At 44.0% G+C, this 27,350-nt stretch overlaps 1 protein-coding gene across 4 annotated transcripts in view; it reads right to left on the bottom strand.

Annotated features, from left to right (window-relative positions):
- The window catches only part of TRA2B (transformer 2 beta homolog), a 37,265-nt gene extending 11,617 nt beyond the window's left edge, over positions 1-25,648 (bottom strand). For 2 of the 4 annotated variants that reach the window (XM_038743291.1, XM_038743321.1), the window contains exons 1-3: positions 25,517-25,648; positions 2,846-2,979; positions 1,424-1,586 (exon numbers count right to left, since the gene is read on the bottom strand). In XM_038743291.1, coding sequence (XP_038599219.1) covers positions 1,424-1,586; positions 2,846-2,979; positions 25,517-25,552 — 333 coding nt within the window. In that variant the 5' untranslated portion in view covers positions 25,553-25,648. Of the gene's footprint in view, positions 1-1,423; positions 1,587-2,845; positions 2,980-3,227; positions 3,507-25,516 lie in introns of all 4 variants that reach the window. The other 2 variants (XM_038743442.1, XM_038743392.1) reach the window with 2 other exon arrangements.
- Positions 25,649-27,350: the final 1,702 nt, after the last annotated feature.

Genomic DNA, 27,350 nt, shown 5'->3' with positions numbered 1-27,350 from the left:
CACATCTCTCAGACCCGGCCCTTCCTTGGCTAATCAACTGACTCTCCCCTCTTCCAAACCTCCGATGGCTCTCAGTGTCTCCCTGCATCACATGAAAATGTCTCACCATCAGCTTCCAGGCTCTAAACCACTGGGCCTCACCGTAGCAACACGATCGCATCTCCTATTTCCCAAATTGCCATGTTCGTTCCTCCCAAGTCAACCTTCTAGTGGCACCCCGCTTGACTCCCCCGCCTCCATCCCCCTGGTCCTGTGGATCCCACATCTTGAAACTCCTTTCCTCCCCACAGCGCTCTCTCCACATTTAAATCCCATCTGCTCTCAGCAAGCTTTCCCCAGTTAGCTTCCTTCAGGCAACTCTAGTGTTTATCAACTTATTCATATGCTCCTTATCACACATATATGTGTCAAATTTAATTTTAAGCCCTCTGGTTGCTAATATTTTTCCTGTTAGCCCCCATTAAAATGTGAGTCCCTTGAATACGGATGCTATTTCATGATTCTGTATTTCCCACATGCTTAACAGTGTACAGCACTGAGTGCTCAACAAATACTATAACTACCGCTACTATTTCAAGTTTTATCTTATTGTCACACTGCTACGGGTGCTGGTAGTAAGAGAGCATGGGGAGCAGGCACAGGCTCAGGGGTATCAGTGAATTACCACTAATATCTCTCTGAAATTTCAGAAGTGCTCAATACATATGATTGACTGATTTCATCCTGGAACCCACCTACTTTTCAAAGGAGAGTTACCACTTGTATAGGCCAGCTTCTTCAAGGCATGCAACCAAACCCAAATTCAAAGCCAAAATGAGATGAATTTGACTGCCTTTTGGGGGGGGTCAATCAATCAATACTTATTGAGTGCTATATGCAGAGCATTATGCTAAGTGCGTGGGAGCATACAATATAAAAGAGTTGGTAGACACGTTTCCTGCTCACAAGGAGATTACAGTCTAGAGGAGGAGACAGAAATTAAAATAAACTCCGGATATGTACATAAGAGCCATGGGGTTGAGGACGAGGTAAATAAAGTGTACAAATCCAGGTGCACAGGAGAAGGAGTAGGGGAAATGAGGGCTTAGTCAGGGAAGGCCTTTTGGAGATATGTGTTTTTAATGAAACTTTGTAGGTGGAGAGTTTGTCAGATATAAAGAGGGAGGTAGTTCCAAGCAGAGGGAAGATGCGAGCAAGGAGTCGATGGCAACATCCTCAAGCTGGTGGCAAAGCCAAGCAAACCACACACTGCCCATCATGACGAGTTTTTAAATACACTGTCCTACCTAAGCAGTAGAAAAGGTATCTTTAATTACCCAGCAGAACTGAACAGAGAAAAATACATTTATAAAAACCGCTAATTCAATATATTTAGACAGTGAGCGGCACGGAAAGGTCGAAAGCATTTCCAGATGTATCTTACCCGATTTCCGACATGCCGCCTGCGGGTGGACATGGGAGAATGGCTGTGACTATGTCGTCTTCGGTAATCTCGACTGTAAGACCTGCTGCGAGATCGCCTATGAGAGCGGGAACGAGAGCGTGATCTTGTATAATGCCTACGAGAACTTCTTCTGGATCTTGATCTAGGAAGCAAGATAGTGAGAACAGTCCAACTGAAGTCACCCAATTCACTCATTCCGTCAACCTACTTCCAGTCAAGGGCCACTTACCCATCTTAAATTTAGTTTCAATTCTCTCACTGCCTAAGGCCACTTCGGCCTAGCCGGGGAAGAACCCAGCTGCCACAAGATGCCTCCATTTTGGTCTCATCCACTCTTTCCTCTCACCAGTACCGTCCACGCAGACATTCACAAATGACGTTTAAAGGAAGGCCAATTATTTTGTGTAGACGTGAATAACAACAACTGTGGGATTTGTTAAGCACTTACTAAGCACCAGGGTGGATATAAAACAATCAGGTTGGACCCAGTCTCTGTCTCACAAAGGACTCACGGTAAGTAGGAGGAAGAACGGGTATTCATCCCCATTTTAGGGATGAGAAGACCAATGCACAGAAATGATTGTCCGAGGTTGTATATACCAGACAAGCGGCACAATCAATCTGGTTTTTAGGGAGCACCTGTTTACAAAGCACTACACTAAGTGCTTGGGAGAGTACAAAAAAACAAAAAAAAACCAGAATCAGTAGAGATGTTCCCACCCATACGGCGCTTACAGTCTAGAGGGGTAGACAAACAGACATTCAAATGAATTATACATATATACATTAATGCTGTGGGGCTGAGGGTGGGGGGAACAAACAGTACAACAGTATGAAGTACGTGAGCTGCATTGTAGCAGGAAATCAACTCGTTGTGGGCGGGGAATGTGTCTGTTTATTGTTATAGTGTACTCTCCCCAAACGCTTAGTACAGAGTTCTGCACACAGGAAGTGCTCGATAAATACGATGAAAGGACAATGAATCAACGAGGTAAAATAGGCACAGACAGGAGGATTAGCACTCAGGTCCCTCTACTCACAGGCCTGTGGTCTTTCCATTAGGTTTCACGGCTTCTCAACCTTAGGGAGAATTAAATTCAAACCAAAGAACAACTCCATACTCTTCACCTTTACCCAAACTTGACAGTTAATCTTTGTCATATTTACGAGGAGAATTGCTCCGACACCAAATGGGAATACAACGTACAAGAGCATTAGGAGATAAAAGCTGGGTTTCTGAGCTTTTAACTCAGGATAACCACCTTGCCTCCCAATCTTATTCATGCTATAAGGCACTATTCCACCATCTCCATAGTTTCCGTGTACACACACACACAGACACACACGCACGTGCGCATGCACCCCCCCCAAAATATAAAAATAAAAATCAGTCCAAATCACCTCGACTCAGATCGGGATCTTGACTTGGATCTGGAGCGCCTGGAATCTTCCTTGGAACGAGACCTTGCTGGGGTGTGCCTTGCTGACTTCCCAGACCCATGTGCGCTTCCACTTCTGGAAGCAGAACGGGATTCCTACGTATAGATATGGAAAAGTTAACATGCTATTTCTAGTTATTGGAATCTAAATAAGCTGCAGTGAAGAATGATAAAAGAGCTTGCATCAATCATGTTTCTGGGCAGTTAGAATTAGAACTGCCTAGATTAAATTTTTCCCCTTGGTAGGCACTTTTTTTTGCCCTGTATATACTTTCTCTATTAAACAGATAATGCATGCATGTTTAGCAAAATATACAGGGACACATAAACAGACTAGTAATTACTTAGCGTAGTGCTTTCTGATTCCAGATTACTTCTTATCTTAACTTCATTTTTATTTCTTTTCTTCATTCTTCCGTTTCAAATTCTGACTTCTTTCATCTTCCCCACTTCACACAAACTGCTCAATATTCTATAAGTGGGACTTCTGGTCTGATAATTAGCATGCATTCTCTTTCTTTTTTTTTCAAATTTCAGCTTCACTTATTCCTGAGCTTCAAATAATTCTCATTTATAAAACTTGTCAAATGACGACTTCCGCATTTTCCTTCTTCAACATTAACCTTAATAGAAAAAGAACAGGATGAAGAATATTTTAAAACTCCAGGATAAAAATCTAGTGCCAAAACTGAAACTAGAAAAAAAAAGCTTGCTTTTTTTTAAAAAGCTAGAATATGCAGTTCAAAAAACTAAGGCTACATTAAATTTCAAAATGATTCCAGATAATTTCAATTACACTGATTTTTGTATTGCTAGAACAAGCAATCACTGGGCCTAAATTTAACATGAAGTGTGCAATGAACTGAACTTTTATACCATGTGCATGAACATTTTACGGACTACTATGTTTCACACTTCGACAGAACTTTAAGAAAATGCTTAAGTGTCAAAAGGCCATATTTAAGCACATCTCTAGTTAAAAGGGACACATTGTAATACAATAAATGCAGGAATGAAAGCATATTACTCATTTATAAACTGGTCACCTCAAAACAGAGCTAAAATAACTCAAATTCCTGCCAGAGCTAATTTGATCAAAAAAGGCGGAAACTGTTGCCCTGAATTGTCTCGAGGCTTGTTAGTTTTTGCACTGCATATTTAAGGGTTTCAATTATAGGAACCAAATGGAGGTCACTACATCTAAAAATTTGGATTTTTGCTTCTTTGTTCAGTTCACCCCTGAAATGCTAAGGTTTTTTAATATAATTTTAAATCTAATTATTTAATCTTTTTAAAATTCTAACACGTTACATTAATGTTAAATGAGAACAGTGATTACAGAAGAACTAAAGTAGCAAAAGAAAACACTAAAAAGACAGTGTTTAGGTAAACAACTACTGTGTGCTACTAGCATGAAGGAAAGCAGAGCAACTTGAATTCACTATGCAATATCAACAGGCACAGGTGTTTGCCCTAAGGACTTTAAATTACACATAAATGGAAAAAGACTTTTTAAAGCACCTAGCACTGAACTCTAAAGAATACAAGGTTGGGATTTTGGAAGAAAAAAAAATTTCCAAGCTAATCTTAGTGGAAATTTTAATCCAGCACTTTCAAACACATGTACTTCAAAACTAAAGACATGTATGAGTTCATTTCAGATAATCTGAGAATGGAAGATCTTGGGCTTTGATTTTCCCCAGAAGCAAAAACACAAAACACAAAAACCAACTGATGTATATTCTGAATATCCACTCCAGGTGCCTAATTGGAGACAACAATGCTTTCACTTAAGGCCATGTTGTCTTGCTAACTTACCTCTAAAGGGAACAGAATTTTTCCCTGCACTTCATTTGGGTTGAAAACACTTTGCAACTACCTCATGTTCACATAGTAGTTGTTTTGTTTTCTTGGTTTTGTTTTTTTTAATAGGCAGTCCCTAGAGGGAAGGGTAATTTTGTCTACTGTGGAACCGCAGTCACATTTCGGGAACTATTTTAAATGGGAAACATCAAAATTTTATGATTAGGTGGCCTTTACTTGTGCAAATGCAATTGTAATCATGGAATCAGAATGTCCAAACTCCTTCGTGGGTGTCTTAAGAAGGGATTTAGTGCTTTGATAAACCTAGAAATGGGAAGGCAGGGATGGAAGACTGATACGGAGGATGATCATTCCTTCCCTTACACGTTTCACATTACACTATATACTGCACAGCTCCCGCTGTCCTATCAAAGCAACACTATTATTACATGATCAGAGCGGGCATCTCCCCACCCTACCTTATTTTCTAGTCTAGGTTCTTTGCCAAGTCACCTTGTTTGTTGTAGCCAGAGGGTACGACTGGGTACCAGAGTTAACAACAGACTTAGCCTAAAACTCAGTGGGCAATAAGCACTGTCTACTAGGGGGTGAAGCGGTAAAGAGAAATACACTCAGTATTGAGTAAAAAAGCCATCGAACCAAGAAGTTGTTGCCAGCAGCTTAATTTTTCGTAAAAAGGAAGGACTGTTTTAACTGCTAGCTACAAATGTAGACTACATATTCGGCTCAAATGAATTAATATGATTGACCAACTCTTCTAAAAGACGAGAGTACGTGGTGTTGAGTGTAAACGTAGATAGTTTTCCAAGTTTGGTGGACCCATTTGAGGAAATAGGACATAACTATTTTGCCCTCATGCTGTTTAAGGAGGCAAAAGCACCTATCTTCTACTTCTCAAACCGCCAAGAAGTAGTGGACCTTAACTGTGTTGTCATAAGTTTGCGCATACTCTAAACTGTATCAGATATACTGAGGTTATATTTACCAATGGAAACAAGAATATGTTTTTGCTACTATGAAGATAACTTTCCCATAATGACAGTTTATTAGAAGGGGCCTGGTGGATTTTTTTTTTCCAGATATACACAGAGGTTTTCATTAGTGAGTGCCCTGAATAACTGAAACAGCACTTCAGCCTTAAAGGGCCACATAATGTAAGGACTGTCACCTTGCCCTGGCATCTCTGGACTGCCTAATATCTAGTAGATTAAGTGGAGTTTGTAATATGGTCATACTTGTGAAAGATTAAACTGCTCAGTTACTTTGTTGATCTTAAGTAAACACTCTTTCAAAATTTAGTACCTTTATTCTCAAAGGATTTGCCAGCAACTGAAAAAATTCCTAAGAACCCTGCAGAAAGAATTACTTGTGCTGTTTTTCTGAGCCAATATTAATCCATCCAGATTATAAAGTCGAGAAAGCAACTAAAAATCATAATCCACCACCATTACCTAAGGATTTCAATGCTTGGGGGCAAAAATTTGGAGAATACATGAGATTGCCTCAGTAAAGAGAAAGTTAGCAAGGAAAAGATCTGTAGTTTAGCCCCAGGTTGCAAAAGCAGAGAACGTATTGGGGGAGGCAAGGAAGAAGGAAAACAAAAGCACTTACACTGTAAAACTTCAGCAAATTCAGAGCAAGCTATGTCTATACCTGCGAGACATTTGAGACTACAATACAGCCACTTCCTCAAAGCATTCACAAACTTATATTTAATGATGATGTAATAAATTTATGCAATGGGCAGAACAAAAATGCTCAGCGGCTGAAACCAACTGTTCTTTAAAATTCTGAAATCATTCAATTTTTTCATTAAAAATTGTGCAAATATCTATGCTCCCTTTTATGTTCCTCTATTTCTGGCAAAGACAGCAGGTAGTACTTACCTCCAGTCACTTGAATTTTTCACTTATTTTCATTTCAGTACGAACTGCCAAGACTTCATTTCCAGACCGAGAGACCAGATGATATTACCACTGGCTGTCCAAGTACTTCTAAGAAGGGTGTGTGTGTGTGTTTTTTTTTTTAAAACATGGCTTATTTCAACCAGAAGAATCCTTCAGGATTATACTACTTGTAGTAATAGGATATATCCAGGGACACAATAACAGGATCAAAAAAGAACCATGAAAAAGATCTTACTCAACATTTGGCATTAGTCAGGCCCTTTTCCATTTTAGGAAAATGAAAAAAATTGGAGGAGAGCAACCAAAACGATGAAAAAAGCCACCAGCTGCTGGACAAAGGATTTAAAAAAAAAAACCCCAAAACCCCCAAAAAGACACCCTGAAATTAATTATCCTGAAAAAAAAATTCACTAGGATATTGGTGTCCAGAAATTCCTTACCTCTACTTAGGAATAGGAGGAACAGGCTTAAATTGTAGCTCAAGATTACGGTTTACCAGTGAGGAATGGTTTCTGGTTCTACCTAGGCTGCATAATTAGAACTATATACCAAGTTATTTGCAGGGAAATCCTCTTCAATTGGCATAGGACAAGCTAGGTTAGGGCTCCACAACTTATAGGAGATGTGGAAAACAAAACACACAATGGTTGTGCATTAGTTCCAGTGAAGAATGAAGGATTTGGATTTGCTGCATTCAACCTGAACAAGGTGGTGGGTAACTGTCTTCGAATACACAAAACACGGGGGTGACAAAGGTTTCTCAAGGATAGGATCAAGGGGTAAATAAGCTAAAAAAACCTCAAGGAAGGGTTCTTTCTTTCTGTCCTTACTGAAGGAGACAACTAGAACAACTAGAAGTATCTATGCTAGCACATTATTTTGCAAGGGACTTTTTCTTTACTTCTGCAGAATGCCTCCATATAGCATCAATTTTGTCCCCTTCTTCCTTTCGGTTTCCCCATAACCTGCAAGTTGTGTTTCCAAAACCTTACTAGGCCGTGCTTACACCATAAGCAACCTGGAGATCATGCTGCATCCAGAGAAACGTGAGTTGTGTTTTTCTTTTTAAAACAACACCCAGAAAGACCTAACTTCATATCTATTATGCCAGAATAGATTACATATGGCCAGGAGATGCTTTTAAGACTGCAGTATTTTCAAGTAACTCATGCAAAACCAATTCCTCTTTGCTTCCCACCCTGTATTGACTGATTGCTTATTCCACTTGTGCAAAATTAATTTTAATTGTCCCTTGTTTGGACACATTCCACATAACATCGAGAGAATTATCTTCATTCATGGCAATTTAGGCACTTGTGTTACACTTCCCTGCCACAAAGTTTGGCAGAAAAAACAAAACGTCCATTATGACATTTAATGGAAGACAAATTTTTGCATAGTTTTTTTTAAAATTTGGTTTTTAGTTTAAAGGAGTTCAAGTAAGGGAGCTACGTACTATCTTCGGTAATGATGCTTCTTTAGTGAAGCATCATTATAATCTACAATACACCACATTAGCTTACTTGCTCCCTGAATTCTATCTGAGGAAGCAAAGCTAAATCCATTAGCATAAAGATCTTGGGTTACCAGGATATTTAAACATAAACCTTGAACAAGAATTTCTAGTTGCTATTTTTTAAAAATAAAATGAAAGTTTAAGCTACCTAGGGAAGATATATTTGCTTTTCAAACCCAAAATACTGTTTAGGTTCAGAGTGCGGAACAAAAATGCCATCTTTCAGAGTTGTTACTACAGTTAAGTTTCATAGTAACTTATTCTGCCTTCAAGGAAACCTTTTCCAAGTCCATTTAAACACTGTAATAAACATATTGATCAAAATCAAGCATTTTGCCATCGATACTCAAACCAAATCAAGCAGATTTTGCTTACTATTTACGCCAAGAATCACCCCAGACATTTGATGAATAATTTTAAAATGATAAATTTGTGGCTACTTGGTTTTAAACCTTGCAGTAGTAGTCTTTGGACAATTTCTAACAGTTGTCAGCATTTCTCCCAAATTAGCCATCCCAAAATAACTAGTAAAAATGGCTGACAAAGATATACTAAATTACTTTCACACTGTCCTAAAAAAAATATTTAAAAATGAAAAAAAAAATCAGCACATTCATTCCCCCTCCTTCCCTGCAACAAACTTTTTTTCCAATGTGGAAATTAGTTTTAGAACCCAATGACTAGTTGTTCCTAGGGTCCTTTCAGACAGGAGAAAGATACCGGTCTGTTATAGGCAGCAAGTTTTCTTACCCTTTTTAACCCATCGTTCGAATCATTCTGGATTTAAAGGTCATTTTAGAATGGCTCTCTGGATTGTAGTGGGCAAAGAAATGTGCCTGCCAATTCTGTTGTACCATGCTCTGGACACAAAATATGATTGATTTCCAATTTCCCGTAGCCCTCCTACGAAAAACAAGACTAGAAATGTCACCCCTTTACATTCTCCACCACCCGTGCCCCAAAAAACCGCCTTTCTGCCACCCACACATTGCAAAGTTGAACGCTTGATTCGTAAGGGGGCCAGACCGACTTTGGTGCCAATGGGCCTCAGGTAAATGTCACAGGTGACAGGTCTGAGCCCTTGGTATGGTGGGAATAACAGAGCAGGTCACAACTGCAAGTCTGATGGCATGGAGGTGTGAAGCCCTGGCTGTAGTTCCTGGCCTGAAAAGAGTCCAGCAAGTGCAATACCTTTTTTTTTTAAAGTTTATTTAAAAAATGGTATTTAAGCACTTACTACTACTAAACCATACTAAATTATTTCAATCAAGCATCTGCTAATTCTTTTGTATTGTACTTCCCCACGCACCTAGTACAGTGCTCTGCACATAGTACACGCTCAAAAGATACCATCGATTGATGTGTTTCTCCCTCCAGACTGTAAGCTCGTTGGGGACAGGGAACATTTCTGCCAATTACGATGTACGGAACTCTTCCGAGGGCTTAGTACAGTGCTCTGCACACGGTAAGCGCTCAAACGTCATTGATGATGGTGACAGGGCCAGGCACCGTATTAAGGCCTGGGGCAGACTGATCAGGTCAGGCCCAGTCCGTGGCCCACGTGGGGCTCAGTCTTAACCCCCGTTTTATTGGCGAGGGAGCCGAGGCCCAGGGATGTGACTTGTCAAAGGTCGCCATGCACGCAAGGGAGGGGCAGGGATTAGAACCCAAATCCTTCCAACACCCAGGACCAGGCTCTACCTGCTGAACCTTGCTGCTTCACAGGGAGTCCATTTATTTGTATTTATTGAGCGCTTACTGTGAAAGCACTGTATTGAGCACTTGGGAGAGTTTATTGTTGTATTTCCAAGTGCTTAGTTCAGTGCTCTGCACACAAAAAGCACTGTGGTAAGCAGCATGACGTAGTGGATAGAGTGCGGGCCTGGGACCCAGAAAGCTCTAATCCTGGATCTGCCACTTGTCTGCAGTGTGGCCTTTAGCAAATCACTCACTTCTCTGGGCCTCAGTTCCCTCATCTGTAAAATGGACTGTGTCCATCCCGGATCTGCTTGTATCCACTCCATCTTAGTATGGTGCCTGGCACACAGTAAGCTCTTAATGAATACCATAATTATTATTTATTCTCTGTGCTTTGGTTCCCTCATCTGGAAAATGGGGATTTAAGACTTTGAGCCCTCAACGGGCCAGAAACCGTGTCCGGCTTGCTTTGCTTTGTATCCACCCCCGTGCTTAGTCCAATCAATCATCAATCGTATTTATTGAGCGCTTACTGTGTGCAGAGCACTGTACTAAGCCTGGTATGCAGTGAGCACTTAACGAATACCATCATTCTTATTCTAATCATTACTATTCTCTGTGCCTCAGTTCCCTCATCTGTAAAATGGGGATTGAGACCGTGATCTCCACATGGGACAAGGACCGTGTCCAACTCGCTTTGCTTGTATTCACCCCCGCGCTTAGTCAAGTGCCTAGCAGACAGGAAGCGCTTAACAAATATCCTTATTTATTATTCGCCATGCCTCAATTTTATATCGATTACTTCATTCATTCAGTCGCATTTCTTGAGCGCTTACTGTGCGCAGAGCACTGTCCTAAGCGCTCGGAAAGTACAATACAGCGATAAAGTGAGAAAATCCCCATCCACAACAGGCTTACAGTCTAAGGGGGGGGCGGGGCGAAGGAGACACATGATCAATTTAATATCAATTAATATTGAGTATTAATCAGCAGTCAATAACATTCATTAATGATCAATATTTTAATTATCAATTGATAATGTTAGTTATTAATTTAATCGATCTCAATAAACTATATTAATACCAATTAGTAGTCAATGTTTTAATTATCCATTGATAACAGTGGTTATTAATCCACTAAACCTCAAGAACATTTATTATGCCAATTAATAATCAATATTTTAACTAATTAGGGTGATAATCTCTAGTGCATTTATTCAATCGTATTTACTGAGGGCCTACTGTGTGCAGAGCACTGTATCGTACTAGTGCACATTAAACCCCAGCCAGTAACATTTACTATTCATTTAATATCAATTAATAACCATTATTTTAATCAACAGTATCGATTATGAATTTAAGTGACACACATTAATAGCATTTAACATTAATTTAACATCCATTAAAGATACTGGGACATTGGTAATGCTATCGGAAAATGGGGATGAAGACTCAGAGCCCCAAGTGGGTCAATCTGATAACCTTCTCTCTATCCCAGCGCTTAGAACAGTGCTTGGCACATAACAAACACTTACAAATACCATCATTCTTAGCCACAGCCTGGCCAGCAGCGTGGCTCAGTGGAAAGAGCCCGGGCTTTGGAGTCGGAGGTCATGGGTTCAAATCCCGACTCCACCACATGTCTGCGGTGTGATCTTGGGCAAGTCATTCATTCATAGAGAAGCAGCGTGGCTCACTGGAAAGAGCCCGGGCTTTGGAGTCAGAGGTCATGGGTTCAAATCCAGACTCTGCCAGTTGTCAGCTGTGTGACTTTGGGTAAGTCACTTAACTTCTCTGTGCCTCAGTTACCTCATCTGTAAAATGGGGATGAAGACTGTGAGCCCCCCGTGGGACAATCTGATCGCCTTGTAATCTCCCCAGCGCTTAGAACAGTGCTTTGCACATAATAAGCGCTTAATAAATGCCATTATTATTATTATTACTATTATTATAAGTCACTTAACTTCTCTGGGCCTCAGTTACCTCATCTGTAAAATGGGGATTAAGACTGCGCCCCACGTGGGGCAACCTGATCACCCTGTATCCTCCCCAGTGCTTAGAACAGTGCTTTGCACATAGTAAGCACTTAACAAATGCCAATTATCATTATCATTACAAGTGGCAACAGCATGGGCTTGGGAGTCAGAGGTCATGGGTTCTAATCCTGCCTCCGCCATTTGTCTGCTGTGTGACCCTGGGCAAGTCACTTAACTTCCCTGGGCCTCAGTGACCTCATCTGGAAAACGGGGACTGAGACTGTGAGCCCCAAGTGGGACAACCCGATTACCCTGTATTTATTCCAGCGCTTAGAACAGTGCTTGGCACATAGTAAGTGCTTAACACCATCGTTAGTATTATTCTTATTGATCGTCAGCTGAATTAACACCCATTAATGATCGATTATTAGTGGATCGACAGTCAATACTATGGATGCTTCCTATAGCAATCATAAAGAGGAAGGACTGAACGCGCCCACGCTAGAAGCTTAAGCGGACGGGTTCCCTGCCCACGATGGAGGACCCCCAAGCGCTTAGTACAGTGCTCTGCACATAGTAAGCGCTCAATAAATACGATTGATTGATCTCACCGGGCACAGTGTACAGGGCGGGGGTCTCCCCCATGGCCCCCACTCCCTACCTCTGCTCTACCCTCCTCCCGCCCGACAGCACTTGTGGGTACAGAGGTACATAGCTATAATTCTCTTCATTTTTTCATTTTATTAATGATGTGTATAGCTCTCTAATCCTCCCGATGCCATTAGTGAGGAGCAGCGTGGCTTAGTGGAAAGAGCACGGACTTGGGAGTCGGAGGACGTGGGTTCTAATCCCACCCCCGCCACCTGTCTGCTGTGTCACCTTGGGCAAGTCACTGCTCTGTGCCTGAGTTACTTCACCTGTAAAATGGGGATTAAAAGTGTAAGCCCCACGTGGGACAACGTGATTACCCTGTATCTACCCCAGTGCTTAGAACAGTGATTGGCACATAGTATTCATTCATTCAATTGTATTTATTGAACGCTTACTGTGTGCAGAGCACTGTACTAAGTGCTTGGGAAGTACAAGTTGGCAACATATAGAGACGGTCCCTACCCAACAGTGAGCTCACAGTCTAGAAGGGGGAGACAGAGAACAAAACAAAACATATTAACAAAATAAAATAAACAGAATATGTACAAATAAAATAGAGTAATAAATACATACAAACATATATACATATATACAGGTGCTGTGGGGAGGGGAAGGAGGTAAGGCAGGGTGGGGGGGGGGGATGGGGAGGGGGAGGAGGCACTTAAGGGATTGTCTCTATCTCTTGCTGAATTGTACTTTCCAAGCCCTTAGTACACTGCTCTACACACAGAGCTCAATAAATAAGATTAAATGAATGAACAAATACCATAATTATATTATGCCTGCCTCCTTGTTTTGTTGTCTATTTGCCCCCTTCTAGACTGTGAGCCCACAGTTGGGTGGGGATTGACTGTTGCCAAATTGTCCTTTCCCAAGTGCTTAGTCCAGTGCTCTGCACAGTAAGCACTCAAATACGACTGAATGAATAAATACCATAATTATTATTATTATGCCTGTCTCCTTGTTTAGTTGTCTGTATTCCCCCTTCTAGACTGTGAGCCTGTCATTGAGTAGGGACTGTGTTGCTGAATTGTTCTTTACCGAGCACTTAGTAATAATAATAATGATGATGACGATATTTGTTAAGAGCTTACTCTGTGCTGATCAAGTAGTCCATTGCTCTGCACATAGTGAGTGCTCAATAAATGATGCCTGTCTCTTTGTTTTATTGTCTGTTTCCCCTTCTAGCCTGTGAGCCGGTTGTTGGGTAGCGATTGTCTCTGTTGCCAAATTGTACTTTCCCAAGCGCTTAGTACAGTGCTCCACATGAATGAATGAACAAATACCATTATTATTATTACCATGCCCGTCTCCTTGTTTTGTTTGTCCCCCCCACCCTTTTTGACTGTGAGCCCGTTGTTGGGTAGGGATTGTTTTTGTTGCCGAATTGTCCTTTTCCAAGCACTTCATAATAACAATAACGACAGTATTTGTTAAGTGCTTACTATGTGGCGAGCAAGTAGTCCAGTGATCTGCACATAGTGATTGCTCAATAAATACGAGTGAATGAATGAAGGACTATCTGGCGCCGAACTGCCCTTTCCCAAGCGCTTCGTAACAACAACAACGATAATGACGGTATTTGTTAAGCGCTTACTATGTACGGAGCAAGTAGTCCAGTGCTCCGCACCCAGTGAGCGCTCAATAAATACGACTGAATGAATGACTGACTGTCTGGTGCCTTATTGTCCTTTCCCAAGTGCTTTGCAATGATATTCATAATAATAATGACGGTATTTGTCAAGTGCTTACTATGTGCCGAGCAAGTAGTCCAGTGCTCCGCACCCAATGAGCGCTCAATACAACTGAATGACTGGCAATCTGTTGCCGAACGGTCGATTCCCAAGCGCTTCGTGATAACAATGATAATAATAATGATAATAATAATAATGACAGCATTTGCTAAGCACTTACTATGTGCCGAACAAGTAGTCCAGTGCTCTGCCCCCAGTGAGCGCTCAAATATGACTGAATGAATGACTGACTGACTATCTGGGAATTGCCCTTTCCCAATCCCTTCGTAATAATGATATTAACAATAATAATAATGACGGTATTTGTTAAGCGCTATATACTGAGAAAGTAGTCCAGTGCTCCGCACCCAGTGAGCGCTCAATAAATACGACTGTTTGTTGTCCATTTCCAAAAGCTTTATAACAACAATAATACTGGTATTTGTTAAGCGCTTACTATGTACCGAGAAAGTAGTCTTGTGCTCCGCACCCAGTGAGTGCTCAATAAATATGACTGAATGACTGACAATCTGTTGCCGAACTGTCCATTCCCAAGCGCTTTGTAATAACATCAATACCGGTATTTGTTAAGCACTTACTATGTGCTGAGCAAGTAGTCCAGTGCTCTGCACACAGTGGCCGCTCAATAAATACGACTGAATGACTATCTATCTGGTGCCGAATTGTTCTTTCCCAAGCCCTTCATAATAATAGTAGTAATGACATTATTTGTTAAGCGCTATGTGCCGAGCAAGTAGTCCAGTGCTCCGCACCCAATGAGCACTCAACAAATACGAGTGAATGAATGAATGACTATGAGGCCGAATTGTCCTTTCCCAAGCCCTTCGTAATAATAACAGCAACAACAATGTTAAGCGCTTACTATGTGCGAGCAACTAGTCCGGTGCTCCGCCCCCAGTGAGCGCTCAACAAATACGACTGAATGAAGCAGCTTGGCTCAATGGAAATAATAATAATAATAATGATGGCATTTATTAAGCGCTTACTATGTGCAAAGCAGTGTTCTAAGCCCTGAGCCCGGGCTTGGGAGTCAGAGGTCATGGGTTCAAATTCCGGCTCCGCCAATTGTCAGCTGTGTGACTTTGGGCTAGTCACTTCTCTGGTCCTCAGTTCCCTCATCTGTGAAATGGGGATTCAGACTGTGAGCCCCCCATGGGACAACCTGATCACCTTGTCACCTCCCAAGCACTTGGAACAGTGCTTGGCACAGAGTAAGCGCTTAACAAAAACCATCATTTAAGCACTTAGTATAGTGCTCTGCACACAGTAAGCACTCGATAAATACCTCAGAATGAATTACTGAATGCTCTAGACTGTGAGCCTGTTGTTGGGTAGGGACCGTCTCTATTTGTTGCCGACTTGTACTTCCCAAGCGCTTAGTCCAGTGCTCTGCACACAGTAAGCGCTCAATGAATATGACGGAATGAATGACTGAATGCTCTAGACTGTGAACCCGCTGTTGGGTAGGGACCGTCTCTATCTGTTGTCAACTTGAACTTTCCAAGCGCTTAATACAGTGCTCCGCACACAGTAAGCGCTCGATCAAGCCCATTCATTCATCCATTCAATCGTACATATTTACTATTCTATTTTGTTAATATGTTTTGTTGTCTGTCTCCCCCTTCTAGACTGTGAGCCTGCTGTTGGGTAGGGACCGTCTCTGTATGTTGCCAACTCGTACTTCCCAAGTGCTTAGTCCAGGGCTCTGCACACAGTAAGCGCTCAATACAATTGAATGAATGAATGAATCATATTTATTGAGCACTTACTGCGCTTATTGAGCACAACAAGCCCATTGTTGGGTAGGGACCATCTCTATATATTGCCAACTTGTCCTTCCCAAGCGCTTAGTACAGTGCTCTGCACACAGTAAGCGCTCAATCAAGCCCGTTCACTCATTCAATCGTACATATTTACCATTCTATTTATTGTATTTTGTTAACATGTTTTGTTGTCTGTCTCCCCCTTCTAGACTGTGAGCCTGCTGTTGGGTAGGGACCGTCTCTATGTTGCCAACTTGTACTTTCCAAGCGCTCAGTACAGTGCTTTGCACACGGTAAGTACTCAATACGAATGAATGAATGAATCGTATTTACTGAGCGCAACAAGCCCATTGTTGGGTAGGGACTGTCTCGCTATGTTGAAAACTGGTCCTTCCCAGGCACTTAGCCCAGTGCTCTGCACACAGTAAGCGCTCAATACAAATGAATGAATGACTGATCAATACGACGGAATGAATGATTGAATGCTTCTAGACTGTGAGCCGTTGGTGGGTAGGGACCGTCTCCATATGTTGCTGACTTGTCCTTCCCAAGTCCAGTGCTCTGCACACAGTAAGCTCTCACTACATACGATTGAATGAAGGAATCGTATTTATTGTGAAGCAGTGTGGCTCAGTGGAAAGAGCATGGGCTTTGGAGTCAGAGGTCATGGGTTTGAATCCCAGCTCTGCCACATGTCTGCTGTGTGACCTTGGGCAAGTCACTTCACATCTCAGAGCCTCAGTTCCCTCATCTGTAAAATGGGCATGAAGACTGTGAGCCCCACGTGGGACAATCTGATCACCTTGTATCCCCCCAGCGCTTAGAACAGTGCTTTGCACATAGTAAGCACTTAAATGCCATTATCATTATTATTATTATTATTATTGAGTGCTTACTGCGCTTATTGAGTGCAACAAGCCCGTTGTTGGGTAGGGACCGTCTATGTTGCCAACTTGAACTTCCCAAGTGCTTAGTCCAGTGCTCTGCACCCAGTAAGCGCTTAATACATACGACTGAATGAATGAATGATCAACATGACAGAATGAATGATTAAATGCTTCCAGACGGTGAGCCCGTTGTTGGGTAGGGACCATCTCTATCTGGTGTCGACTTGGACTTTCCAAACACTTAGTCCAGTGCTCTGCACACAGTAAGCACTCAATAAATACGACTAAATGAATGATTCACTAAATACCTGTATATATGTTTGTACATATCTGTTACTCTATTTTAATTGTACATATTTATGCTATTTATTCTGTTAATATGTTTCGTTTTCTAGACTGTGAACCCGCTGTTGGGTAGGGACCGCCTGTCTATTCCCTTCAAAGCCCTGCTGAGAGCTCAACTCCTCCAGGCCTTCCCAGACTGAACCCCCTCCTTCCTCTCCCCCTTCCCCTGCCTTACCTCCTTCCCCTCCCCACAGCACCTGTATATATGCATGTACATATTTATTACTCTATTTATTCTACTTGTACATATTTTTTCTATTTATTTTATTTGGCTTATATGTTTTGTTTTGTTGTCTGTCTCCCCCTTCTTGACTGTGAGCCCGCTGTTGGGTAGGGACCGTCTCTGTATGTTGCCAACTTGTACTTCCCAGGCACTTAGTCCAGTGCTCTGCACACAGTAAGCGCTTAATGGGGAGACAGACAACAAAACATATTAATAGAATATGTACAAATAACATAGAGCAATAAATACGTACAAACACATATACATGTATACAGGTGCTGTGGGGAGGGGAAGGAGGTAAGGTAGTGGAGAGAGGGAGAGGAAGGAGGGGGCTCAGTCTGGGAAGGCCTCCTGGAGGAGGTGAGCTCTCAGTAGGGCTTTGAAGGGAGGACGAGAGCCCAGTGCTCTGCACCCAATAAACGCTCACTAAACACGATGGAAATTGATGAATGAATGAATAAATACGATTGAACGACTGACTGATGGCATGAATGAATGAATGAATGAATGAAGGTAGGCCTTATAGACTGTTCCCCCTCCTAGACTGTGAGCTTGCTGTTGGGTAGGGACCGTCTGTATGTTGCCGGAGAAGCAGCGTGGCTCAGTGGAAAGAGCCCGGGCTTTGGAGTCAGAGGTCAAGGGTTCAAATTCCGGCTCCGCCAACTGTAAGCTGTGTGACTTTGGGCAAGTCACTTCACTTCTCTGGGCCTCAGTTCCCTCATCTATAAAATGGGGATGAAAACTGTGAGCCCCCCGGGGGACAACCTGATCACCTTGTAACCTCCCCAGCGCTTAGAACAGTGCTTTCATTCATTCATTCATTCATTCAATCATATTTATTGAGCACTTACTGTGTGCAGAGCGATGTACTAAGCGCTTGGGAAGTACAAGTTGGCAACATATAGAAACGGTCCCTACCCAACATTGGGCTCACAGTCTAGAAGGGGGAGACAGGGAACAAAACAAAACATATTAACAAAATAAAATAAAGAGAATATGTACAAATAAAATAGAGTAATAAACCTTTACAAACACATATACATATATACAGGTGCTGTGGGGAGGGGAAGGAGGTAAGGCGGGGGGGGGATAGGGGAGGGGGAGAAGGGGGAGAGGAAGGAGGGGGCTCAGTCTGGGAAGGCCTATGTACACAGCACTGTACTAAGTGCTTGGGAAGTACAAATTGGCAACATATAGAAACGATCCCTACCCAACATTGGGCTCACAGTCTAGAAGGGGGAGACAGAACAAAACAAAACATATTAACAAAATAAAATAGACTAAATATGTACAAATAAAGAGTAATAAATACGTACAAACATATTCATGTGCTGTGCGGAGGGGAAGGAGGTAAGGCAGGGGGGAAGGGGAGGAGGGGGAGAGGAAGGAGGTATGGCAGTGGGGAGGGGGAGGAGGGGAAGAGGAAGGAGGGGGCTCAGTCTGGGAAGGCTTTGCACATAGTAAGCGCTTGAATACCATTATTATTATTATTGTACTTAATACAGTACTTAGCACAGTACAAGCACTTAGTACAGTGCTATGCACACAGTAAGCACTCAATAAATACTACTGAATGAATGAAAGAGTGAAGGAGGTAAGGCCGGGAGGAGGGGAAGAGGAAGGAGGGGGCTCAGTCCTGGAAGGCTTTGCACATAGTAAGCGCTTAACAAATACCATTATTATTATTATTATTATTGTACTTCCCAAGCGCTTAGTACAGTGCTCTGCACACAGCAGGCACACAATAAACACGATTGAATGAATGAATGAACGATTGAATGAAGGAAGGAAGGAGGTAAGGTGGGGGGGGATAGGGAGGGGGAGGAGGGGGCTCAGTCTGGGAAAGCTTTGCACACAGCAAGCGCTTAACAAATACCGTTATTATTCTTGTACTTCCCAAGCGCTTAGTCCAGTGCTCTGCACACAGTAAGCGCTCAATAAACACGATTGAATGAATGAAGGAGGTAGGGCAGGGAGGAGGGGGAGAGGAAGGAGGGGGCTCAGTCTGGGAAGGCTTTGCACATAGTAAGCACTTAAATGCCATTATTATTACTGTACTTCCCAAACGCTTAGTAGAGTGCTCTGCACACAGTAAGTGCTCAATAAATACGATTGAATGAATGAATAAAGGAGGTAAGGCAGGGGGAAAGGGAGGAGAGGAAGGAGGGGGCTCAGTCTGGGAAGGCTTTGCACATAGTAAGCACTTAGCAAATACCATTATTATTATTAATATTGCACTTCGCAAGCGCTTAGTACAGTGCTCTGCACACAGTAAACGCTCCATGAATGAATGAATGAAGGAGGTAAAGCGCGGGGAAGGAAGGGGGCTCAGTTTGGAAAGGCTTTGCACATAGTAAGCACTTAAATACCATTATTATTATTGTACTTCCCAAGCGCTTCGTCCAGTGCTCTGCACACAGTAAGCGCTCAATAAATACGATTGAATGAATGAATGAAGGAAGGAGGTAAGGCAGGGAGGAGGGGGAGAGGAAGGAGGGGGCTCAGTCTGAGAAGGCTTGGCACATAGTAAGCGTTCAATGAATACGATTGAATGAATGAATGAGCCCACTGTTGGGGAGGGACCGTCTCTATCTGTTGCGAACTTGTACTTCCCAAGCTTTTAGTCCAGTGCTCTGCACGCAGTAAGCGCTCAGTAAATACGATTGAATGAACAAATACCATTGTTATTATTATTATTATTGTACTTCCCAAGCGCTTAGAACAGTGCTCTGCACACAGTAAGCGCTCAATGAATACGATTGAACGAATGAGCCCACTGTTGGGTAGGAACCGACACTCTATGTTGCCAACTTGTACTTCCCAAGCGCTTAGTTCAGTGTTCTGCACCCAGTAAACGCTCAATAAATATGAATGGACTGTAAGCTCGCTGTTGGGTAGGGACCGTCTCTATATGTTGCCAACTTGTACTTCCCAAGCGCTTAGTCCAGTGCTCTGTACACAGTAAGCGCTTCATAAATACAACTGAATGAATCAATGAGCCCACTGTAGGGACCGTCTCTCTACGTTGCCAACTTGTCCTTCCCAAGCGCTTAGCCCAGTGCTCTGCACACAGTAAGCGCTCCATAAATACGACTGAGTGAATGGACAAATACCATCATTATTATACTTCCCAAGCGCTTAGTCCTACGCTCTGCACACAGTAAGCGCTCCCTAGATATGATTGATTGAATGAATGGACTGTGAGCCCGCTGTTGGGGAGGGACCGTCTCTCTCTGTTTCCAACTTGTACTTCCCAAGCGCTTAGTCCAGTGCTCTGCACACGTAAGCACTCCATAAATACGATTGAATGAATGAATAGACAAATACCATTATTACTATTGTACTTCCCAAGCGCTTAGTACAGTGCTCTGCACACGGTAAGCGCTCAATGAATACGATTGAATGAATGAATGAGCCCACTGTTGGGCAGGGACCGTCTCTATATGTTGCCGACTTGTACTTCTCAAGCTCTTAGTCCAGTGCTCTGCACACAGTAAGCGCTCAATACGATTGATTGAATGAATGAATAAATACCATTATTATTATTATTGTACTTCCCAAGCGCTTAGTCCAGTGCTCTGCACACAATAAGCGCTCCATAAATACGATCGAATGAATGAATGAGCCCACTGTTGGGCAGGGACCGTCTCTATCTGTTGCCGACTTGTCCTTCCGAAGCGCTTATCCCAATGTTCTGCACACAGTAAGCGCTCAATAAATACGAATGAATGAATGAATAGACTGCGAGCCCGCTGTTGGGTAGGGACCGTGTCTATTGCCAACTTGTACTTCCCAAGCGCTTAGTCCAGTGCTCTGCACACAGTAAGTGCTCAATAAATACGATTGAATGAATCCACTGTTGGGTAGGGCCCGTCTATGTTGCCCAATTGTACTTCCCAAGCGCTTAGTACAGTGCTCTGCACACAGTAAGCGCTCAATAAATACGATTGAATGAATGAACAGACTGTGAGCCCGCTGTTGGGTAGGGACCGTCTCTCTCTGTTGCCAACTTGTACTTCCCAAGCGCTTAGTCCAGTGCTCTGCACACAATAAGCGCTCCATAAATACGATTGAATGAATGGACTGTGAGCCCGCTGTTGGGTAGGGACTGTCTCTCTCTGTTGCCAACTTGTCCTTCCCAAGCGCTTACTACAGTGCTTTGCACACAGTAAGCGCTCCATAAATACGATTGAATAAATGAACAAACACCATTATGATTATCGTCCTTCCCAGGCGCTTCGTCCAGTGTTCTGCACACAGCAAGCGCTCAATGAATACGATTGAATGAATGAATGAGCCCGACGTTGGGTAGGGACCGTCTATGTTGTCGACTTGTACTTCCCAAGCGCTTAGCCCAGTGCTCTGCACACAGTAAGGGCTCCATAAATACGATTGAATGAATGGACTGTGAGCCCGCTGTTAGGTAGGGACCGTCTCTCTCTGTTGCCAACTTGTCCTTCCCAAGCGCTTAGTCCAGTGCTCTGCACACAGTAAGCGCTCAATAAATGCGATTGAATAAATGAACGACTACCATTATGATAATCGTCCTTCCCGAGCGCTTAGTCCAGTGCTCTGCACACAGTAAGCGCTCAATAAATGCGATTGAACAAATGAACGAATACCATTATGATTACTGTCCTTCCCGAGCGCTTAGCCCAGTGCTCTGCACACAGTAAGCGCTCAATAAATGCGATTGAACAAATGAACGAATACCATTATGATTACTGTCCTTCCCGAGCGCTTAGTCCAGTGCTCTGCACACAGTAAGCGCTCAATAAATGCGATTGAACAAATGAACGAATACCATTATGATTATCGTCCTTCCCGAGCGCTTAGCCCAGTGCTCTGCACACAGTAAGCGCTCAATAAATGCGATTGAACAAATGAACGAATACCATTATGATTATCGTCCTTCCCGAGCGCTGAGCCCAGTGCTCTGTACACAGTAAGCGCTCAATAAATGCGATTGAACAAATGAACGAATACCATTATGATTACTGTCCTTCCCGAGCGCTTAGTCCAGTGCTCTGCACACAGTAAGCGCTCAATAAATGCGATTGAACAAATGAACGAATACCATTATGATTATCGTCCTTCCCAAGCGTAGCCCAGTGCTCTGCACGCAGTAAGCGCTCAATAAATGCGATTGAATAGGTGAACGAATACCATTATGACTATTGTACTTCCCAAGGGCTTAGTCCAGTGCTCTGCACACAGTAAGCGCTCAATAAATGCGATTGAATAAATGAACGAATACCATTATAATTACTGTCCTTCCCAAGCGCTTAGTCCAGTGCTCTGCACACAGTAAGCGCTCAATAAATGCGATTGAACAAATGAACGAATACCATTATGATTATCGTCCTTCCCGTGCGTAGTCCAGTGCTCTACACACAGTAAGCGCTCAATAAATGCGATTGAATAAATGAACGAATACCATTATAATTACTGTCCTTCCCAAGCGCTCAGTCTAGTGCTCTGCACACAGTAAGCGCTCAATAAATGCGACTGAATAAATGAACGAATACCATTATAATTACTGTCCTTCCCAAGCGCTTAGTCCAGTGCTCTGCACACAGTAAGCGCTCAATAAATGCGACTGAACAAATGAACGAATACCATTATGATTCTCGTCCTTCCCGAGCGCTTAGCCCAGTGCTCTGCACACAATAAGCGCTCAATAAATGCGATTGAACAAATGAACGAATACCATTACGATTATCGTCCTTCCCGAGCGTAGTCCAGTGCTCTGCACACAGTAAGCGCTCAATGCGATTGAATAAATGAACGAATACCATTATACTGTCCTTCCCAAGCGCTTAGTCTAGTGGTCTGCACACAGTAAGCGCTCAATAAATGCGATTGAATAAATGAACGAATACCATTATAATTACTGTCCTTCCCAAGCGCTTAGCCCAGTGCTCTGCACGCAGTAAGCGCTCAATAAATGCGATTGAATAAATGAACGAATACCATTATAATTACTGTCCTTCCCAAGCGCTTAGTCTAGTGCTCTGCACACAGTAAGCGCTCAATAAATGCGATTGAACAAATGAACGAATACCATTATGATTATCGTCCTTCCCGAGCGCTTAGCCCAGTGCTCTGACACAGTAAGCGCTCACTAAATGCGATTGAATAAATGAACGAACACCATTATGATTATCGTCCTTCCCGAGCGTAGCCCAGTGCTCTGCACGCAGTAAGCGCTCAATAAATGCGATTGAATAAATGAACGAATGCCATTATGATTATCGTCCTTCCCGAGCGTAGTCCAGTGCTCTGCACACAGTAAACGCTCAATAAATGCGATTGAATAAATGAACGAATACCATTATAGTTACTGTCCTTCCCAAGCGCTTAGCCCAGTGCTCTGCACACAGTAAGCGCTCAATAAATACGAATGAATGAATGAACGAATACCATTATGACTACTGTACTTCCCGAGCGCTTAGTCCAGTGCTCTGCACACAGTAAGCGCTCAATAAATACGAATGAATGAACGAAAACCATTATAATTACTGTCCTTCCCAAGCGCTTAGTCCAGTACTCTGCATACAGTAAGCGCTCAATAAATGCGACTGAATAAATGAACGAATACCATTACGATTATCGTCCTTCCCGAGCGCTTAGCCCAGTGCTCTGCACACAGTAAACGCTCAATAAATGCGATTGAACAAATGAACGACTATCATTATGATTATCGTCCTTCCCGAGCGCTTAGCCCAGTGCTCTGCACACAGTAAGCGCTCAATAAATGCGATTGAATAAATGAACGAATACCATTATAATTACTGTCCTTCCCAAGCGCTTAGTCTAGTGCTCTGCACACAGTAAGCGCTCAATAAATGCGACTGAATAAATGAACGAATACCATTATAATTACTGTCCTTCCCAAGCGCTTAGTCCAGTGCTCTGCACACAGTAAGCGCTCAATAAATGCGATTGAACAAATGAACGAATACCATTATGATTACTGTCCTTCCCGAGCGCTTAGTCCAGTGCTCTGCACACAGTAAGCGCTCAATAAATGCGATTGAACAAATGAACGAATACCATTATGATTATCGTCCTTCCCGAGCGCTTAGCCCAGTGCTCTGCACACAGTAAGCGCTCAATAAATGCGACTGAATAAATGAACGAATACCATTACGATTATCGTCCTTCCCGAGCGCTTAGTCCAGTGCTCTGCGCTCAATAAATGCGATTGAATAAATGAACGAATACCATTATGATTATCGTCCTTCCCGAGCGCTTAGCCCAGTGCTCTGCACACAGTAAGCGCTCAATAAATGCGATTGAACAAATGAACGAATACCATTATGATTATCGTCCTTCCCGAGCGCTTAGCCCAGTGCTCTGCACACAGTAAGCGCTCAATAAATGCGATTGAATAAATGAACGAATACCATTATGATTATTGTCATATGTATGTATATACGTTCGTACATATTTATTACTCTATTTATTTATCTATTTATTTTGTTAGTACGTTTGGTTTTGTTCTGTCTCCCCCTTTTAGACTGTGAGCCCACTGTTGGGTAGGGACCGTCTCGATATGTTGCCAACTTGTAGTTCCCAAGCGCTTAGTACAGTGCTCTGCACACAGTAAGCGCTCAATAAATACGATTGATGATGATGATGATGAATGAATGAATGAGCGTCGGCCATTTTGTGGCTCTGGCGGGGCGCCCGCCCCGTCCGCCCAAGATGGCTGCGAAATCAACCCCACCAACCAACCAACCTCCTCGTCGTCGTCGTCGTCTTCCTCCTCATCCTTCTCCTTCCCTTCCCCACATTCCGCCGCCATCCCCCCTCCCCCCCCGCTTTCCATCCCCTCATGAGGGAAACTTCGGCCGCCATTTTGGATTTTCCCCTCAGAAACCGCCGTCGTCCCCCACATAAATCCGGTCTTCCCTTCCTTCTTCTCCGCTTTTCCTTCCCTCATTTGTGTTTGTTTTCGGTTGCTGTCGTCGTTTTTCCGTCACCGTCCAGCGTCGGTTTCTTTCCCCCCCCCTCCCCCCGATCGCGGCGCTCGATCGGCTCGGAGGGGGGGCGCCGCGGCCCCGCCGCCTCCGGGCGCCACTTACCCGCTCGCCGTAGTTCTGCTCCCCGCTGTCGCTCATGGTGGTCGGGGGGTAAAGATGGCGGTGGTGGTGGTCGTCGTCGTCGTCCCCGCTGTTGCCGCCTCTCCCTCAGGCCCGCTCACCGCCGCCTCCCGCGCCGACTCGGCCCCCCGCCGGAAGTGACGCACGAACCCCCCCCCCCCGCGCCCGGCCCTTTCTATCGGCGCGCGCTCCCCGAGGCCACGCCCCCTATCGCGAGACCACGCCCCCTGCCGATGAGGCCGCGTCGCCGGCGCCCTCATTCATTCAAGAATGATTAAATTTATTTATTTAAAATAACGGGGTAATAAATACGTACAAACGTATATCCGTATACGCAGGTAAACACTCCCGTCCAGACGGGGCCACGCCCCTCCCGGTATGGCCACGCCCCCTCTCGATGACGCCACGCCCCTCCCAACGAGTCCACGCCCCTCCCCACGCTCTCTCGATGACGTCACGTTCCCCAGACGAGGCCGCTCCCTTCCCTATAGGGTCACGCCCTCTCTCGATGACGTCACACCCCCTCCTGGTGAGGTCGCGTCCCTCCAGACGGGGTCACGCCCCCTCCCGCTACGGCCACGCCCCCCCCTCGATGACGTCACACCCCTCCCGATGAGGCCGTGTCCCTCCAGACGTGGCCACGCCCCCTCCCGATATGGCCACGCCTCCTCTCGATGACGTCACACACCTCCCGGTGAGGTCTCGTCCCTCCAGACGAGGCCCCGCCCCTTCCCGATGTGGTCGCGCCCCCTCTCGATGACGTCACACCCCCTCCCGGCGAGGATACCTTCATTCATTCATTCAATCGCATTTATTGAGCGCTTACTGTGTGCAGAGCACTGGACTGAGCGCCTGGGAAGTACAAGTTGACAACATATAGAGACGGTCCCTCCCCAACAGTGGGCTCACACTCTAGAAGGGAGAGACAGACAACAAAACAAAACATGTTAACAAAATGAAATGAATGGAATAGTAAATATGCATAAGTAAAATAAATAGAGTAATAAATCTGTACAAACATATACACAAGTGCTGTGGGGAGGGGAAGGAGGTAGGGCAGGGGGGATGAGGAGGGGGAGAGGAAGGAGGGGGCTCAGTCCCTCCGGACAAGGCCAAACCTCCTCCCGCTATGGTCACGCCCTTTCTCGATGACGTCACACCCCTCCCAGTGAGGTCACGTCCCTCCATGCGAGGTCACGCCTCTCCCGATGAGGTGAAGCCACGCCCCTCCCGTTATGGCCACGCCCTCACGATGGCGTCACACTTATCCCGGTGACGTCACACTCCCCCATCGCAGCCACGCCCCCTCCCGCTGAGGTCGCGACCTTCCAGACGAGGCCACGCCCTCCCGACATGGTCACGCCCCCTCTGGATGACGTCACCCCTCTCGGTGAGGCCACGACCACACAGACGAGGCCACGCCCCCTCCCGACATGGTCGCGCCTCCTGTCGATGACGTCACACCCTTCCCAGCGAGTCACGTTCATTCATTCATTCAATCGTATTTATTGAGCGCTTACCGTGGGCAGAGCACTGGACTAAGCGCTTGGGAAGTCCAAGTTGGCAACATATAGAGACGGGCCCTACCCAACAGCGGGCTCACAGTCTGGAAGGGGGAGACAGACAACAAAGCAAAACATATTAACAAAATAAATTAAATAGAATAAGTATGTACAAATAAAATGAATAAATAGAGTAATGATTACATACAAACATGTATACATATATACAGGTAAACGCGTCCCTCCAGACGAGGCCACGCCCCTCCCGATATGGAAACGCCCCCTCTCATCATCATCATCAATCGTATTTATTG

Source organism: Tachyglossus aculeatus, chromosome 1, assembly GCF_015852505.1.
Source record: "Tachyglossus aculeatus isolate mTacAcu1 chromosome 1, mTacAcu1.pri, whole genome shotgun sequence".
Classification (NCBI taxonomy): domain Eukaryota; kingdom Metazoa; phylum Chordata; class Mammalia; order Monotremata; family Tachyglossidae; genus Tachyglossus; species Tachyglossus aculeatus.
The sequence above is the reverse complement of the archived record's forward strand: the minus strand, read 5'-3'. Positions and strand labels throughout refer to the sequence as shown.